Genomic DNA, 17,767 nt, shown 5'->3' with positions numbered 1-17,767 from the left:
CCGAGTGGAGCCGCGTGCGCATTCAAACAGTCCATAGGAAAGCATTTCTCAATGCTTTCCTATGGACGTTCTGCACGCTGGATGCGATTTTCGCATCCAGCGTCGCAGAAGCGCCTCTAGCGGCTCTCAGGAAGACAGCCACTAGAGGTTGAATTAACCCTGCTATGTAAACATAGCAGTTTCTCTGAAACTGCTATGTTGACATCTGAATGGTTAAAACCTGAGGGACCTGGCACCCAGACCACTTCATTGAGCTGAAGTGGTCTCGGTGACTATAGCGTCCCTTTAATGTTACAGTAAACCTGTCTGACAGGTTCACTATAAGTAAAACATTTTTTTCCTTATAATCTATAAAATGTATGATGAATATAATGGGTTACATGGTCACTCACACACTCTTCAGTAAGCGCACATTGTCACTTACACACTCTCACTAAGACACACTCTTACTGAAGTATACACACAATGTCACTCACACTCACTGTAATTAAGTATATACACACACAATGTCACTCACACTCTCACTAACACACACTGTAATTAAGTATACACACACAATGTCACTCACACTCACTGTAATTAAGTATATACACACACAATGTCACTCACACTCTCACTAACACACACTGTAATTAAGTATATACACACACAATGTCACTCACACTCTCACTAACACACACTGTAATTAAGTATATACACACACAATGTCACACACTCTCACTAACACACTGTAATTAAGTATATACACACACAATGTCACTCACACTCTCACTAACACACACTGTAATTAAGTATACACACACACAATGTCACTCACACTCACTGTAATTAAGTATACACACACACAATGTCACTCACGCCAGTTTACAGTCACACTTTATACACAAACACACAAACATACACAAAATCAGCCCCCCTTAGGCTCCATGTGGGCAATACCTGTGCTGGTGCTGTGGAGGAGGATCCATTCTCCAGCCTGCAGGAAGTCTCCCCTTCGTGTCTGCTGGGGGAGCAGGAGAGCAGTGCACAGAGAGCACAGCCTGCTTTCCTGCTCCCTCCTCCCTCCAGTGTCTCTCCGTGTTTACAGGCAGGGGGATTCCCCTGCCTGCAGGATCCAACTGCTCAGGGGCTGGGCTCTCAGTAACATGGAGGGAGCCCAGCGAGCAGTAACTTCATTTACAGTTGAGGGGGCACAAAGGGGGGCACAGTCTGATCTAGGGGGGGCCATGCCCCCCCCCTAGTGACGCCACTGATAGCAGCATGGAGGCTGCTGGGAGGTAGTAAGTTATCGTCTACAGTCAGAAAGTCATCCAGGTAATGAATCACTGCTGGGCATCTACAGATGTTAGGTAGCATCCAACACAACATCTCAGTGAACATATCAAAGATCCTTGGACTGTTTTTCTAACCAAAAGTGAGACGTGTGAAGAAATAGTATGAACCTTGCCACTTAACACCATGTAGATGCCAAAGTGAAGGGTGAATAGGGAGGAGCTTGAAGGCATTCACTATATCGGTTTTGATAAGCCAAGCTCCTACTCCAGCTGACAGGATGGCATCTATGGCATTGTCAACGGTAGCGTATTGGAGCGAAAATTCCTCAGATGGAATAAGAGAGAGTTGAGACTAGGTGTTGTAGTAGCGTGGGGAGCAGAGAGGTTGATGATTAACCTTTGCTTTTTAGAAGTTTTACCAGTGATCATACTTATGGGGTTAGTTCTCCACATGGAAAAGGGTGGAGAGTTGAACGGACCTAATAAAAACCCCTGATCTACTTCTTTTCTTTCTTGAGCAACTCATTGATAGTGTCAGTGTTAGCAAGAGCTGTCTGTAAGTTGTTGCATTCGACTATCCCTGAAGGCATGTAAATGATACCTGTGTGAAACCCATCCGTAAACCCAGACACAAGAAATTCCATTAAATGTTGTGAGTGGTGGTCGTTCAACAATTCCCTAAGAGTGAGATATTGCCAATGAAAGATAAGACTTGGGGTATAATTTAGTAAGGCACATAGTCTTAGAATGTGCATGGAAACACTGTGAGCACACGTGCAACAGTTTGCAGGCACTGTAACCACAAGTGCCTGAGTTGAAATTGTTACAGATTTGTGACTTCACTAAAAACACAAAAATCTGTCCCAATTTATCTTTCAGAACCCTGTCAGGCCTGGCTGTGGTTGTCAGGTTGGGGTAAAAGGCACTCACTTCCAGGGTGTTTGGGCATAAGTAAGCAGTGTGAGAAGTAAACAAGCAGGCAGTACAAGCTGGTGTCTTGAGGCCTGCAAAGTGTCTACAAAACAGTTCCGTATCCAGCATACTCCAGTCTGCTTGGTAGTTGAATTGGGCCACTGATGCAGATGCGCCTGGCAGAGAAAGAACGGTGGTAGTCGTAAAAGGACGTGCCACCATACTTATGCCCCAAGTCGACCAGCTTGTGGAGGTAAAGATCAAATTCTTCCCCCCTGTCAAGGTATACTGAACAAACCACATTCCGATATATCCCAAATGCGAGAACAAGTTCCGGTATGCACAATTTGCGATTCAGTCTGGGATCCCTGGATTTCAATACTACAGACACGTCACCATAAGCGTATGTCTTGTTCTCAAGGACATATTGGGAGGCAATGAGGAGTGAGACCAAATTCACGTCTTTCCCCTCCAAGATGTCCTTTTTTAAGTTAGCCGGCCCCGTATGTGCAGGGTTAATAATATGCAGGTTCGTAGGGCCAATTGGAATATTAACAGAACGGGTGCAGGGGAGATTAGCGGAATCAGGAGTAACCAGTGCTGGTGGAGAACTCAATTGGGTTCTGGAGTCCATCCTATCCAACTTGTCATTGATTCGCCCCAAAGAGGATAGAACCGATGACAAAACAGCCTGTAGATCGGAAGACTGGCCACTACTGGAACCCTCTCCAGCCTCGGTCTGTTATCGGTCTGGGTATTAAGTAACCTATACAGTTCAGCTTTCCTGGCCGTAGCCGAATAGGAGATGTTTCTTTTGTGTAATTCTGCTGTGATCCTTGGAATGGTCCAGGATCTGAGTGATAAAGGGCTTGCGGTATCACCACCTCGAGATGGAGTTACGGATATGGCTGGTGTACTGGGGATAGATAATTACTCCGCACCTTCAGGTAGCTGCAACATACTAGAATTAAAAATAGGAGGTTATGCGAGGCCTACTACCTATACTGGCTGGCTAGCTAATGCCAAGTGGCAAAACATTACCTACAATTGTGACAGGTGACGCCCTGCTAATCGCCAGGCGGCTTTAGAGGCTCTATCTAAGAGTTGGGATTCGTGGCCACAAAATGTTGTGGCAGCGTAACGGCCTCTCGGTGACATGTACAAGCATAAGACAGAATGAGAGTGACAAGTGAGGCCCTCACTCTGCAACCAAGCGAGGCGACTATGATTTGGCCCTTGGGACCACTAAACTTATCACTAGAGGCCCAAATCCAACAAGCCAGTATGAACCTATTCTAAGAACCATAACTGAGTAGGGGGTATGAACAGAAAAGAGATTGACATACCTGATAGAAAAGGAGCAGTATCAGGTGAAACAGCCCTCTGTAATAACCTATGAGAGTAATTGTAAGTTGTAGAACCCATATCGTAAAGTACCCCTTTACACCTCATACTACAAAGATACCTACTTGAGGAAAGTGGACCGGCACTAAGTGACTCGAAAGGAGGCTTGGTTGGCCTAGTACCTAGTAATATAGAAGAATTAAACAGAAGGACCAGACCTTAATGAGACCAGAAGTGGCCAGAATAACTATAACCACTAACCTATACACACACACACAGTGAAAAAACGAATGTAGGAGTGCTGAAGCCCAAATGCTGAGCGCTGCGAGGAATTGAAATATAAAATGCAATAATTCAGTCTATGAACATAAATGATAATAGCACCATAGTTTAATGTACATTTAGTTAAGTCAAAATATCATACGTAGGATAAGAACCAAGAAACCTGGTAAACACTGAAATAACAGTGTCTAGTGCTTGTTTTACCTAAACAAAATGATCTTAATACAACTAGCTGACAATCTAAATAATTCCCTGCAATAATAAAATTTGACCACCAGAGGCCGCCAACAAAAACCCCCAAAAAACTGTGAAACCCAATTCATATAAGCATGTGAAAGTCTATAGCTAACATGGGCGTTTGGTTTTTAAATATACAAACGGCCGTGCGGTTGCTAAGTTTCGTATATAACCGAAACACTCCATACCAACGAAACCCATACGAAATAACAGTTTGAGAACTAGACGACAAATTGTTCTTATGCAGAACAAGTGCGTTTGTGCACATTCTCCCGAAAAATTCCACTAAACCTAATGAGCACGAACAGCTGGAAGTAGCTGAAAGACAAGTACTAAAACCTAAACGATGAGATGCCTGAATAAGAGTCAGAGCCGACCCAGAATGACTTTTTTTTTTTTTTTTACATTTATTTTATCGGAAACAGTCTTTGAACCGACCGAAGTGGTGCGGATGTCCTGTCGGGATTCTGGAAGTCAGGAGACAGAAGACCAGGGACTGCAGGACCAGGTGAGCGCTCCACAAGATGCAGGTAACTAAATGTCGATTTGCACGGAAGTCACGTTATGCAAATCGCCAGACCTGAAACGGTAGTGAGGAGGGGGCTGGTGCTCTTTAAGAAGGGAAACCAAGCCCCTCCCACAACTTCAGGCCCAGCCTTCCATATACGATATTTCAACCCTATATTTCATTCCTGTACATGCAATTTCTTTTTTTTTTATATTTTCATTCTTGATGCATCATTGTATCAGACTGAGCAGCATCACAGAAACTTTAGTAAAATAACAGTTTAATTTTATCCTTGTGATGCAGTAAATTGCAGTCAGATGAAAGGCACATGCAGTTACTGACTAAAGTAAGACTTTTAAGGAATTCAATGCATAGTTACAATTTAAGGCCAAAACAGCCAAGCTGGAAAAAATCTCCAATTCAGCTATGCTTCCATTGTGGCTACTTTAGCCTTAAATTTAAAATTCTATTTGAATTGCTAACAAATTCTAACTTCAGTGAGATTTAGAGTATATTTTCAAAGAATTTCACCTTTCCAAAACCTGACTGAAACACCACAGAGTTGTCCTTAATTATTAGATATGAAGTTCTTCTTCAAAATCAATGTTCTGCTCCCATTTCAAACTCTCTACCCATATATTGCCAATTCACAGTATAGCTGAGGTGGGGAAAGTGCATTTTTTTTAAATAAGGCTAGAGAAACAGAAAACTGGGCAACTGATGCTTATCAGAGTCAAAGGTACAGGAACTGCACAAAAACTCCAGGAAGAGTGGGATATCCTGTCACTATACAGAAAAATTTGCCATATTTCTAAACATATTTTTTTTCCTTTTTTGTATTGGTGAGAAAGCATGCTATAACTTTAACGAATGGTATACTGTTACCTGAGTACAAAGACATGCGTATTCCCAGTAGGTGCAAGACTTGGAAAACATTCCAGCTGAAAGTAGCACAAGGCATATTATTTGTTGGCAAAATCAGATTCAAATGATAAAGAAATCATTTATTTATAAGGTAAATTGCTGCAAAACTGCAGCATTAATGGCTATCCAGACTCCTGGTATCCTCTTTTGGAGATGATGGCTGAAAAGCCGCTTTCCTGGGGTGCTTGCCAGTTCACTTCTAGAAAGGGTTGCTTATACAGTCACACTGACTGTTTCCACTTGACAACCCATGAGGTCCATGCCAGACACTAAGTGTCCCACTTGTGTTGCTGCAAGCCACTGTTGTACTGCGTAATTTAACCTCAAAGTGCCAAGCAAACAAGTTCAAGCTCTAGACACCAGGTCTCATTAAAAGACTCTAACAGGGTTATTCGCTAAAGTGAGAACTGGTAAAAATTCAAAGTTAATTTAAAAATGTAGGCTGAAATAGCGGAATATATATATATATATATATATATATATATATATATATATATATATATATATATATATATATATATATATATATTACTGCAAAAAACTGCCGCTCACCGGTCTTGTAAAAATCCAAAATTTATTGAAAAAAAGTTAAAAGAGAGACCAACGTTTCAGTCCCAGCTCGGGACTTTCCTCAGGGTAACAAACACCCTGAGGAAAGTCCCGAGCTGGGACTGAAACGTTGGTCTCTCTTTTAACTTTTTTTCAATAAATTTTGGATTTTTACAAGACCGGTGAGCGGCAGTTTTTTGCAGTAATATGTCGATTGGAGTTCATGCCAGGCACCCGGCGTATTGGATACATTAGAAAGCGTGAGTGCGGGGGATTTTTCAAGTTTTTTATATATATATATATATATATATATATATATATATATAAATAATCACACATACATACATACATACATACATACATACATATGTTTCCATATGGCTATTTTGGCCTTATATTTGAAATTCAACAGTGGGTGGATTCTAGTTATTCTTGCGTCTCATCCCAAAACTCTCGTGATCTGTGGACAACACCAAACAGTGCAGCAAGTCAGCTCCCTCCTTCTCCAACGTTAAACAGTTTCAGGAGGCTGACAGTCGTCTCATTCTATATTGAGCGTCGGGTGCTTGCTATGCAAATAGTGCTATCCACAAGTGCATCTTTAGGAATAGGGTCTGATTTCCTATTTTAAGGGAGTATTAGTACGTATGCTAGCTTTATCATTCCATGAGCATAATAGCCTCTTGATAAGGGTCCTTATTTATCTGCATATGTTATCCTACACTAAAAGTAAGAAAATGTGTCATGAAAATTCTACACCAGAGTCACCACTGATTTACTTAAAGGGAAACTCCAGTGCCAGGAAAACGATCCGTTTTCCTGGCACTGGAGGGTCCCTCTCCCTCCCACCCCCAATCCCCAGTTGCTGAAGGGGTGAAAACCCCTTCAGTGACTTACCAGGGGCAGCGACAGGTCCCACGTCGCTGCTTCCTCCTCCCCCGCCGCTCCTCCTTCTACTTACGTCGGCCGGTGGGCGAGACTGATCTCGCCCGCCGGCCGAGGAGACCTAATGCGCATGCGCGGCAATGCCGCGCATGCGCATTAGCGCACCCCATAGGAAAGCATTGAAAATGAATTTCAATGCTTCCCTATGGAGAATAGAGCGACGCTGGAGGTCCTCACACAGCGTGAGGATGTCCAGCGACGCTCTAGCACAGAAAACCTGTGCTATGAAGCAGGAAGTCCCTCTAGTGGCTGTCTAATAGACAGCCACTAGGGGAGGACTTAACCCTGCAAGGTAATTATTGCAGTTTAAAAAAAACTGCAATAATTACACTTGCAGGGTTAAGGGTAGTGGGAGTTGGCACCCAGACCACTCCAATGAGCCGAAGTGGTCTGGGTGCCTGGAGTGTCCCTTTAAGCAAGAAGTCCAATTATATAAATGTATGTCTCCCAGATTTTACCTAGATTGCCCCTTCTTGTTGGGGTTAAACCTCTGGTGCATTTTGTGTGACACAAAAAAAACTAAGAAGGCATATAATTGGTTAATACTATGTGAATGTTAAGTTCTAAAATCTGTGCTTTTTTTTTCCTTTTGTAAGTTTAATGTTATCTGTACAGCCTGCCACTTTGATTCAGTTAGTGCTGCTGAGATATTCTGGTACCAGAGCTAAGGGTAATTTAATTCTCATCAGCCACAATATTTAACCCCTTAAGGACACATGACGTGTGTGACATGTCATGATTCCCTTTTATTCCAGAAGTTTGGTCCTTAAGGGGTTAAACACCACCTTCTGCTGCCAAAACAGCTCTGATGCATTGAGACATGTCTGTGTATTAATGTGTCCTGTGGTATCTGGCACCATGACAATAGCAGCATAAACTTTAGGTCCTACTAATTGATCGGATTTGTTGTTCCAGCACATCCCACAGATGCTCAATTGGATTGATATCTGGGGAATTTGGAGGCCAAGAAAACACCTTGAACATTTTCACATGTTTCTTAAACCACTGCTCCGTGCCCCAGTTCTGATGCTAACATTTCAATGCAGTGGCTCAGGGGTCATCAGGGACACTGACCAGTCGGTGGCTATGCAGTTCCTATATGCACCAAACTGTGAAACACAACTGTAAATGGCCAGCATTAAGCTTTTCAGCAATTTGAACTACAATAGCTTTTTTGTGTTATCAGACCAGACAAGCTAGTTTTTGTTCCCCATGTGCATCATTGAGCACCCATGACCCTGACAACAATCCATTGGTTGTCCTTACTTGCACTAATTTTGGTAGGTACTAACTACAGCTTACCAGGAACACCCCAAATATTTTTGCCTGCCTGGTTTTCCTGCTTACAGCACATAAAATTCAAGACCTGACTGATTACTTGCTGCCTAATAGATCACACCCATGACAGGTGCCATGGGAACAATAAAATCAATGTTCTTCACTCCACTTGGTTTTAATGTTGTGGCTGATCAGTGTAGGTGGTTAAGTTTAATCTTCCCCTTGTGTTTTTTGTATAAAAAGTCCCTTTCAATAAAACACGCATAGCTCTTCCCTTCACTAAGTCTTGCCTAATGTTGGGAGAGCTGCAAAAGAGAAATTATAAACTCTCTCAAGTGACTGGCTGAGGGTTGAGGAAGAAAAAAAGCTGGCAGAAACATAACTCCTTGCTATTGCATCACAGAACCCTTGCTGACAGGGAGGAGGGAAGAACGCTTGATACACCCAGTATCACTCCAAAAATAAATATTAAAAAAGTATGTATATTTCAGCCACACTTGGTCAATTTCATCACTAAAAGTGTCTGGCAACAAGTGGCTCTCATGGCAATAATTATTTATAATGTGAATGTGTTTTAGACTAGCGTTGTAAAATGAAACACTATTAAAAGTTACCAACGGGAAATTATTGGCTGTAGAATGAATACTACTATCTAGTTTAATGACGACGTTCATAAGAAGGAATATCAAGTGCTTACTATTCTTTTGAAATCTCCAGATCTTTAGTATGGCTCTGCAGAGCTGCCTCCATGTGCCCCAGATCTATTTGAGCATTTCCAATGCAGCTGTACAGGTTCCCTATCAATTCCTGTTTGTTGGGAATATCTTCTGCTTTCCAACTCTGTATGTTCTTTAATGCTTTTTGGGCCTTCTTGAGGCTGCCTTCGGGGTTTCCATTAAAGAGGCCTAGAGAAAGAAAGATACAGTCATTTGATGGTTCTCATTAGTCACTGCTAGAGCATATAAAAACAGGCAAGATTGATAATAATAATAATAATAATCTTTTACATATCGCCAACAGATTCCGTAGCGCTTTACAATATTATAAGAGGGGGAGATTTAACTACAAATAGAACAATTACAAAAAACTTACAGGAACGATAGGTTGAAGAGGACCCTGCTCAAACAAGCTTACAGTCTATATGCCTTGTCTCTCACCATACCATAAATAATGTCATATTGTCAGCTCAGCTGCTGTACCTCAGAATATAAGAAGTAGCTACCATAATTAAGCCACAGTTTATAACCATGTGCCTTTTATATGGCTTTTTATAAAGACTACCTGGCTGATATTACATACAATGATCAATTTCTTCCAAGCTTTTCAGAATGTATTGGTTGGGGTCGGATGGCTTATTTTTCTCCCGGTTCCACTTCTGCTGCATGATCTTTCGGTCTCTCTCTCGGGCATAAATAGGCTTTTGCTGCCTCCAAAAATCTGTGCGAGTGTCTAAATAGTTTATACCATTTAAGATCAAGTTTTGAAGCTTTATCCCACTACGAGCATTTCCTTTCACAAGATCTGTAAATAGAAAAATAATAACACTTTGTGATTATGTAAGGTAGTGCAGATCTGTTATACAGAGAGCAAAATACATATTTTGATAGGGATAAGAAGCTAGTGCATAAATGATTTAAAGAAAACAAAAAAACACAAACCCCTATATTAGACGAATGCATGTGTGTCCTGAGAATATCAAGCAGGGGGTAACCCTAAATAAACACAGAGTAAATAGAAGATGTGATCTAGGGACAAACAGCCCCCAGAGCACTCAAAGGATATCTCAGAGTCTAGATTGAACTAAATATAAAAACATACTTTATTGAAATAGAAAACTACACAGAAAAAATAATAAATAAACAAAATACTAATCACTCTCAAAATAATAAAGTGAACCTCCTAGAGGGGAGCTAATAAGCTCAAATAATCTTATAAAAATACAGGCTAGAAAAGGTATGACATAGAGTAAATAGGTATCCAATAGAGATGGATTTGTGATATGCACCAAGTCCCATCTAGTTACCCAATACCAAATTTATGTATCAGAGTGTCTTTTGATACTAAATTAGACACTATAACTCATATAATAATATTTAATAAATGTAGTTATACTTCTTCCTAGGCTCTTTGGAAAAGTTTAGTTAGCAACTTGGCTTTGCAAAATGTAAAGTTAACACTTTTATAAGCTTATATGCACTCATGGTAAAATGTTTGCAAGTAGAGGAGGCTCTTTTCACGGTATATTTATATTTGACTGCGTTGTAGAGATACCAGCTTAATCCTCAGAAGACCACTAAAGTCTCCCAGACCACTTAATCTGAAACATATAATGTGATGGCAGATAAGAACCATTCAGCCCATCTAGTCTGCCCAATTTTCTAAATACTTTCATTAGTCCCTGGCCGTGTCTTAGATCTGGGATAGACTCATGCCTATGCTCAAACACCCACACTGTGTTAACCTCTACCATGTCAAATAGAAGGCTATTCCATGCATCCACTACCCTCTCAGTAAAGTAATAATTCTTGTAGTGCAATTAGGTTCAAACATGCACAAGGTACCATATCGAGTTTAATAGTGATATTGCATACATGGCTGAGTGTTTTCGTGACACTGATCGAAGTTGCAACATTTTTAAGAAACCAAAAACAAGAAACAGGTTAGATAATCACGTCTTCCAGGCTGTCCTCCAGTTCCAGCCCTGCTCTTCTCTGCTCAATCTTGCTAGACGCTCCTTTGGCCCTGCGAGAACAAGGGAAGGGAGAGTGGCTGGCCTGCTCTGCAGACAGACAGCCACTCTGCACACTGTAGCGCCACCTCTGGATATGACTTCACACGCTGTATGCGCATATCCGACGGGCATGGTGAACTAATGATTAGAGTATGCTGGAGCACAGAACACTATGTGTGGCGAAAAAGAGGCACAGCACACCAACATCAAAACCTCGTCCCAACTGTGAAGTATGTTGGTGGGGGCATCATGGTTTGGGGCTGCTTTGCTGCTTCAGGGCCTGGACGGATTGCTATCATCGAAGGAAAAATGAATTCCCAAGTTTATCAAGACATTTTGCAGGAGAACCTAAGGCAATCTGTCTACCAGCTGAAACTCAACAGAAGATGGGTGTTGCAACAGGACAATGACCCAAAGCATAGAAGTAAATCAACAACAGAATGGCTTAAACAGAAGAAAATACGCCCTCTGTAGTGGCCCAGTCAGAGTCCTGACCTCAACCCGATTGAGATGCTGTGGCATGACCTTAAGAAGGCGATTCACACCAGACATCCCAAGAATATTGCTGAACTGAAACAGTTCTGTAAAGAGGAATGATTAAGAATTACTCCTGACCGTTGTGCACGCCTGATCTGCAACTACAGGAAACGTTTGGTTGAAGTTATTGCTGCCAAAGGAGGTTCAACCAGTTATTAAATCCAAGGCTTCACATACTTTTTCCACCTGCACTGTGAATGTTTACATGGTGTGTTCAATAAAAACATGGCAACATTTCATTCTTTGTGTGTTATTAGTTTAAGCAGACTGTGATTGTCTATTGTTGTGACTTAGATGATGATCAGATCACATTTTATGACCAATTTGTGCAGAAATCCATATCATTCCAGGGTTCACATACTTTTTCTTGCAACTGTAAGTCATTTTTTCCTAATTTCAGTCCCTATCCTTCCTTTTCATCTGTAAATACTGAATAAAAATATTAATTAAGGCAGTCAGCTATACCTTTATCCTCTTCTACATACCTTCCTTCTTTTGTTTTAAGTCTAACTAATCCTTTATGTATCAAACAAATGTTTTATCACCCTTTTTTACTGACTAGGCTATTTTATCTTCTGTGTGTGCTTTGGTAGTTTTTATAACTTGCTTTGCCTCTTTCTGCCTAATCTTATAGATCTGTCTATCTTCTTTACTCAGGGTTTTTTTTTTTTTTTTTATAATTACTAAATGACAACTTTTAGTTTTTTTTTTATTATTTTGACCACTTCTACTGAGTACCACATTGGTTTCTTCACTTGGTTTCCCCAAACCACAGATCGCAACAAATAAAATAATGAAACTAGCCGAACATTAGATAAAAAAAAAAAAAAAATCATAATAATACACAAGGGCAAAAGTGTTTAAAACAATGTCTTACATTGTTCTATACACTTCTCTGGCTCATCCCTCAATCCCTTCAAGAACATATATAGAATGCCTGGTATAATGGGAAAATAAAATAAAAAAATAAGGAATCATATCCCTTTAAAGTGTATGCATATATTTTTCTTTTCTTTGTTATGCCCAACATGTGTGTAAATTTAGCTTATAAGGGAATGGAATATGGATTCAATAGAATGAATCAGGAAGAGTAGTCAGATAAAACAATTTAATAAAAAAAAAAAAGATTTGGCAAAGAAAGGCAGATTACATGGATTAAAATCAGGTTTTTACAAATAATTATTTTTTATAGTACATAAAGGTCAAGGACAGGGATGGACCAAGGATATATGCAATTCTTGTCCAACTTGCAATGCCAAGCTCAAAATGTACTCCCTGCCACTCGGTACCCTTGCTAGTACCTATGGCTAAACCTGATCAAGAAAGTGTCTTGTGCAAGATCATTAAGCCATTCCATGTGGTGCGTCACAGTTGACGTATCTGTTATTAGATTTAAAAGTTTACTATGATAAACATATAACAACCTTCATCCTTCAGAAGCGCCTCCAGATATTCTTTATCGCTGTACAACTCTCCAAGCAATTGACGGGTCGTCTTCTGACTCCTTAAGGGGTCTACCTTTTTCTGTTGCTTTGTGTCCTTCTTGGGGGCTTTAACTGTCGTCTTCTGTTTAGCTTTCTTGCTCTGTGCAGTGGGAAAGCAAAATATATATGACACAGATAAATGTAATCATCTGTATATTTGCCAAGATCAATGTCATTTGGGTTATAATATACTAAAAGAATGGTATAGTTTAATTTTATTTTCAAATGCATCATAAATAAACAGCCTTAGCAGACTTTAATGACCCAAACACATTCTTTTATTTCCAATTAAACTGCACTTGTTAAAAGTGGTAATGTCACAATTTTCACCATAACATCCAGACAGACATACACCCCAGAAGTACCCAACAGAGGATTTGAACCTGGGGCCTTCTGCATCCTAAGCCTGAGCCACTTCTGAATTTTGGTTCTAACCTTATTTTCCTGGCATTGCCTGCAGCACTAGGGGGCTGGACATTACCAGTGGCTCCTACGTATAATCTAAGTTCACCTGAGGCAGTTCACTCATTAGCTGGGCAAAAAACACTGCCCCTCCCTGAGAACATTGGCAGTTTGTTGTTTCTTGTATCCGGTTTCCTAAGACTGACTTGGCTTGTGACCCTTTCTGTTTAAATTATTCGTTATTGCCTGTTCGCTGCCAGCCCTGACTTTTGGAACTGTGTCTGACTACTCTTCTGGATTTGCCCATGTCTGTTTTCTCGATCCTGGTTACTGTTCCTGCCTAAGCCCTGTGCACAGATTCACAGCCCAGGTAGCTTCTGATCTGGTTACCGTGGGCTGTGTTTATTTGTAAGGGTGAGCACAAATCTCTGCCTACCGGACTCCCAACTAAGGTAAGCCATGACAGTCTCTCTTGTAACAAAAAGATAGCAAGAGAGAAAATGTCAAAGGCTAAAGATTAGAGAGTGTAGGAAAAGACTGCAAATCCAACAAAATTAGAAAAATAGCTCTAAAACTCGAATAATGGTCACCAATGCTCATAAATAACAGAAAAGAGAAAAATGCCACTAAAGTACTATAGTGAACTATCCAGGAGCTTAATATACTCCCTTACAACTAAAAGCCAGCAACATTAATATGACCTAACAAGCGAAGACACTATATAAACACAGTACAAATAATAGTCTCTTTTGTACTTGGACATTGGTACTGTCAGACAAAAGGATTAAAAAAAAAATCAGTTTGGCAGGTGATACATTGATACAGAGATAAGACAAGGTTTTGAGAATGCATCATTCCCTTTTGAGAAATTCTTACCTCTTCTTGCTTGCTCATAAAGTGCATATCCCATTTGTTGTCTAGTTTAACTGATGTAGGAGCTAAGAAACAAACATTAATTTACAAACTTGCCAAAAAAACATAGAAAAAAATGATTTTATTTAAAACAAAATGTAATCCAGGTCTTATTCTATAGAAATGAAGCATGCTTAATACACAAACCAGTTTATTGCTCGACACTATCACGGTTACTTACTAAAGTATGAACTGACAGGAATTCAAAGTAAATTTCAAAACTAAGGCCAACATAGCTGAATTAGAAAACAAAATCTCAACCTTTTTTTCAGTTTGACTACTTTGACCTTAAATTTGAAATTCATGTTGGAATAATTTTTAAAGGAACACTATAGTCACCTAAATTACTTTAGCTAAATAAAGCAGTTTTAGTGTATAGATCATTCCCCTGCAATTTCACTGCTCAATGTCATTTAGGAGTTACATCACTTTGTTTCTGTTTATGCAGCCCTAGACACACCTCCCCTGGCTATGATTGACAGAGCCTGCATGAAAAAAAAAACTGGTTTCACTTTCAAACAGATGTAATTTACCTTAGATAATTGTATCTCAATCTCTAAATTGAACTTTAATCACATACAGGAGGCTCTTGCAGGGTCTAGCAAGCTATTAACATAGCAGGGGATAAGAAAATCTTAATTAAACAGAACTTGCAATAAATAAAGCCTAAATAGGGCTCTCTTTACAGGAAGTGTTTATGGAAGGCTGTGCAAGTCACATGCAGGGAGGTGTGACTAGGGTTCATAAACAAAGGGATTTAACTCCTAAATGGCAGAGGATTGAGCAGTGAGGCTGCAGGGGCATGTTCTATAGACCAAAACTGCTTCATTAAGCTAAAGTTGTTCAGGTGACTATAGTGTCCCTTTAATTACTAACAATTCTCACGTTAGTGAATAAACCTGGATGTTAGTGTGCATTTTTCTATTACAGTTGTATGCTACTATTTTGCAGATATTTTTTTTTTTTTTTCCCCCAAATATCCACAGTTACATGACATCTAGCTAAAGGGATTATATTATGAATACCCTTTCATAACAGCTCAGAGTATCTCTTGAAAGTGTGAGTGTATTTCACATTAAGATGATAGTAATGATTCTACCTATTGGAAGTTGAAATGTGGAACAATAAAGTAGAATACATTTTAGAGCTTCTATGAATTTAGTTGTATACATAAACAAAGGGTGTTGTGTATAAAATGTGTTGTGTTTACCTACTTTGTATCCCCCCTGCCCCCCCCCCAACTTTTCAATTTGCATCTATTTCTTTATTTGCCCCAAAAAACAAATTGCTGTGCCTTATCTGTCATTTAATGTTATTGTTGTAATTGTATTCTTTTTTTGATTTCACATATTTGCTGCTTTAGCTTACTTCCTACAGAATTTTCAATAGCTTCCTGTGCCTTCTGAATCCCCAGGCGGAATTCTTGCAGCTCGGGACGCAGTTTGAATCCTCTGTGGTAATACACAAGGGCAAATTCAAAATCTCCCATTGCATAGAGCGCCTCTGCCTTCTGGTAAAGACCCTGCAAGCAAAACCAATAGAATTATTCCATAATTTGGGAACTCTGATCTCTATTTCATAGGCAATACAAGTAAAATAAAGAGGAGGGAGCTTAGCAATTTGAAACATCAACAATGGAAGCATTTATCCTATGTACAAATCTTACCCTGAAGAAATTGCACTCATCACGTAAGGAAGCCTCTGCGTCTTGTAGGGCAGATTCTGAATCTCCAAGCTTTAAGTAACATTTTGAGCGAGCAACAAGGCAGTTCTTCTCACAGGGCTGAAGAAGTAAAGCCTAAAAATTAGGTAAACAGAGTTAAGATGTCACTTGCTCTAAAACCATATATTTCGTTTTCATATTGGCACTGCTGGCACCTTTTCCAATGTGGTATTTAATGGTGGAGTTATTGGAAGATGTCAGGGAAAAAAAGTTGCTAAATTACCACTGGTGGGGCAATCACCATGGAAACTAGTAAACCAACATGCACCTTCCATTGTTGACTCCACCCCTTTTAAATTTTTGTACTACTTTTTGGAACAAAGTACTTTGATAAATCTCCCCCATTATTCACCTTAAATGAAGCACCCATGGTTTATGTGAAAAGACACACTAACTCAGATTTACTCATTAAATTCCAAATTGCAGTAAACTGGAAAAAAAATTCTAACTTATTGCACACAGGTGCTGGCAATTGTTCAAGCATGGATGTCTTCAGCACCAAAATCACAGATACATTTGGCAATTACTAGTTAATAAGACTACAGTTACTTTTTAAAAATGGATAAGCCAAGTGGGGTACAATCCAGGGCTGGCTAAGCAACACATGACTTGTAGTTCAACTTAACTAAAGCTTTTAAGAACCTTCTTATTCTGAAGTGGATTACGATTTGAGAATGTTTCAGATATTATTGTACTACACAAAAGTTTTCATTGAGTTCGAAAATATTCTGGATGCTGTCAAATGTTCTGACGGCTGCTATTTGATACAGTTGATGGGAGATTTAGTTTACACGACCCCAGCACCTATATTATATATTCTTACTCCTAAAACGTATATATGACTTGTAAGAATATCCACTAAGGTAACACAGAGTTCAATCACACTTTTAACCTTACCGTAATGAAGTTATATAGGTTAATTACCTAGGAAGACTTGCCTAGGATCGGATGCCATAAATCGATGCACTAGCTCTGAGAACCCTATTTCCAATGGCACTTAACGTGTTAATCCCATTGCTCAATCCTACTGGAGAAGTAATGGCTAATGCTAGTGTTTTGGCACTTCATTTATTGTGGACTACACTTTCCAAGGCTGCCTAAGCATAATTGGAATTGCAGTCCATAACAGCTGAGGTGCCATAGAAACCATCAGTCTCTTTCATGATTATCATCTCACATTGCTGAAGCTTTCCACGGCTTTTTCGTACTCTCCCTTCTGGAAAAGCTGCTCGCCTTCGGCCATGTATGTGGTAAAGGAGCTTCGGGGTCCCTGCTCCCCATCTATTTCCTCAGCCATGGTGTTTTCTGTTCTATGGGAGAAAACTGACTTTGCCTTCTCTGCGATGGATACCAGCAGCGTGCTTGGTTTCCTAGCAATTAAAGCACCAACACAAGTCACTTCCGGGTGTTTGGTGTATCCGGGAAACCTTGTAGTGCTTGTCACTTTTTGACATTAAGGATATGAGGGGTTAACATTGCCAAGTGTCCCGAATTTGCTGGGGCAATGCCTTGTTTTGGGCTCCTGTTTAGTATATCGATTAATGGGTCAATAGTGAACTTGGCAAAAATACCACTTAGTAAATTAAACTGCAACAAAAATATAGTTCATCACTTTTAAACGAGTGGAATGTCTGGGTTAATGCAATTGTATGAAATAATTCCGTTTATTATGGAAACAGCAACAACAACAAATCGTGGAATCATTTATAATTTCCATACAGTTGA

At 39.9% G+C, this 17,767-nt stretch overlaps 1 protein-coding gene across 1 annotated transcript in view; it reads right to left on the bottom strand.

Annotated features, from left to right (window-relative positions):
- ODAD4 (outer dynein arm docking complex subunit 4) overlaps positions 1-17,405 on the bottom strand; it is a 40,313-nt gene extending 22,908 nt beyond the window's left edge. Inside the window, exons 1-7 of the mRNA XM_063458895.1 lie at positions 17,220-17,405; positions 15,986-16,117; positions 15,688-15,841; positions 14,284-14,345; positions 12,946-13,105; positions 9,553-9,774; positions 8,951-9,158 (exon numbers count right to left, since the gene is read on the bottom strand). Of these exons, the coding sequence (XP_063314965.1) occupies positions 8,951-9,158; positions 9,553-9,774; positions 12,946-13,105; positions 14,284-14,345; positions 15,688-15,841; positions 15,986-16,117; positions 17,220-17,339 (1,058 nt within the window). The 5' untranslated portion in view covers positions 17,340-17,405. The remainder of the gene's footprint in view (positions 1-8,950; positions 9,159-9,552; positions 9,775-12,945; positions 13,106-14,283; positions 14,346-15,687; positions 15,842-15,985; positions 16,118-17,219) is intronic.
- Between the last annotated feature and the right edge of the window lie 362 nt (positions 17,406-17,767).

Source organism: Pelobates fuscus, chromosome 6 (genome assembly GCF_036172605.1).
Source record: "Pelobates fuscus isolate aPelFus1 chromosome 6, aPelFus1.pri, whole genome shotgun sequence".
NCBI classification, from domain to species: Eukaryota; Metazoa; Chordata; class Amphibia; order Anura; family Pelobatidae; genus Pelobates; species Pelobates fuscus.
This window is presented reverse-complemented; position numbering and strand designations above follow the sequence as displayed.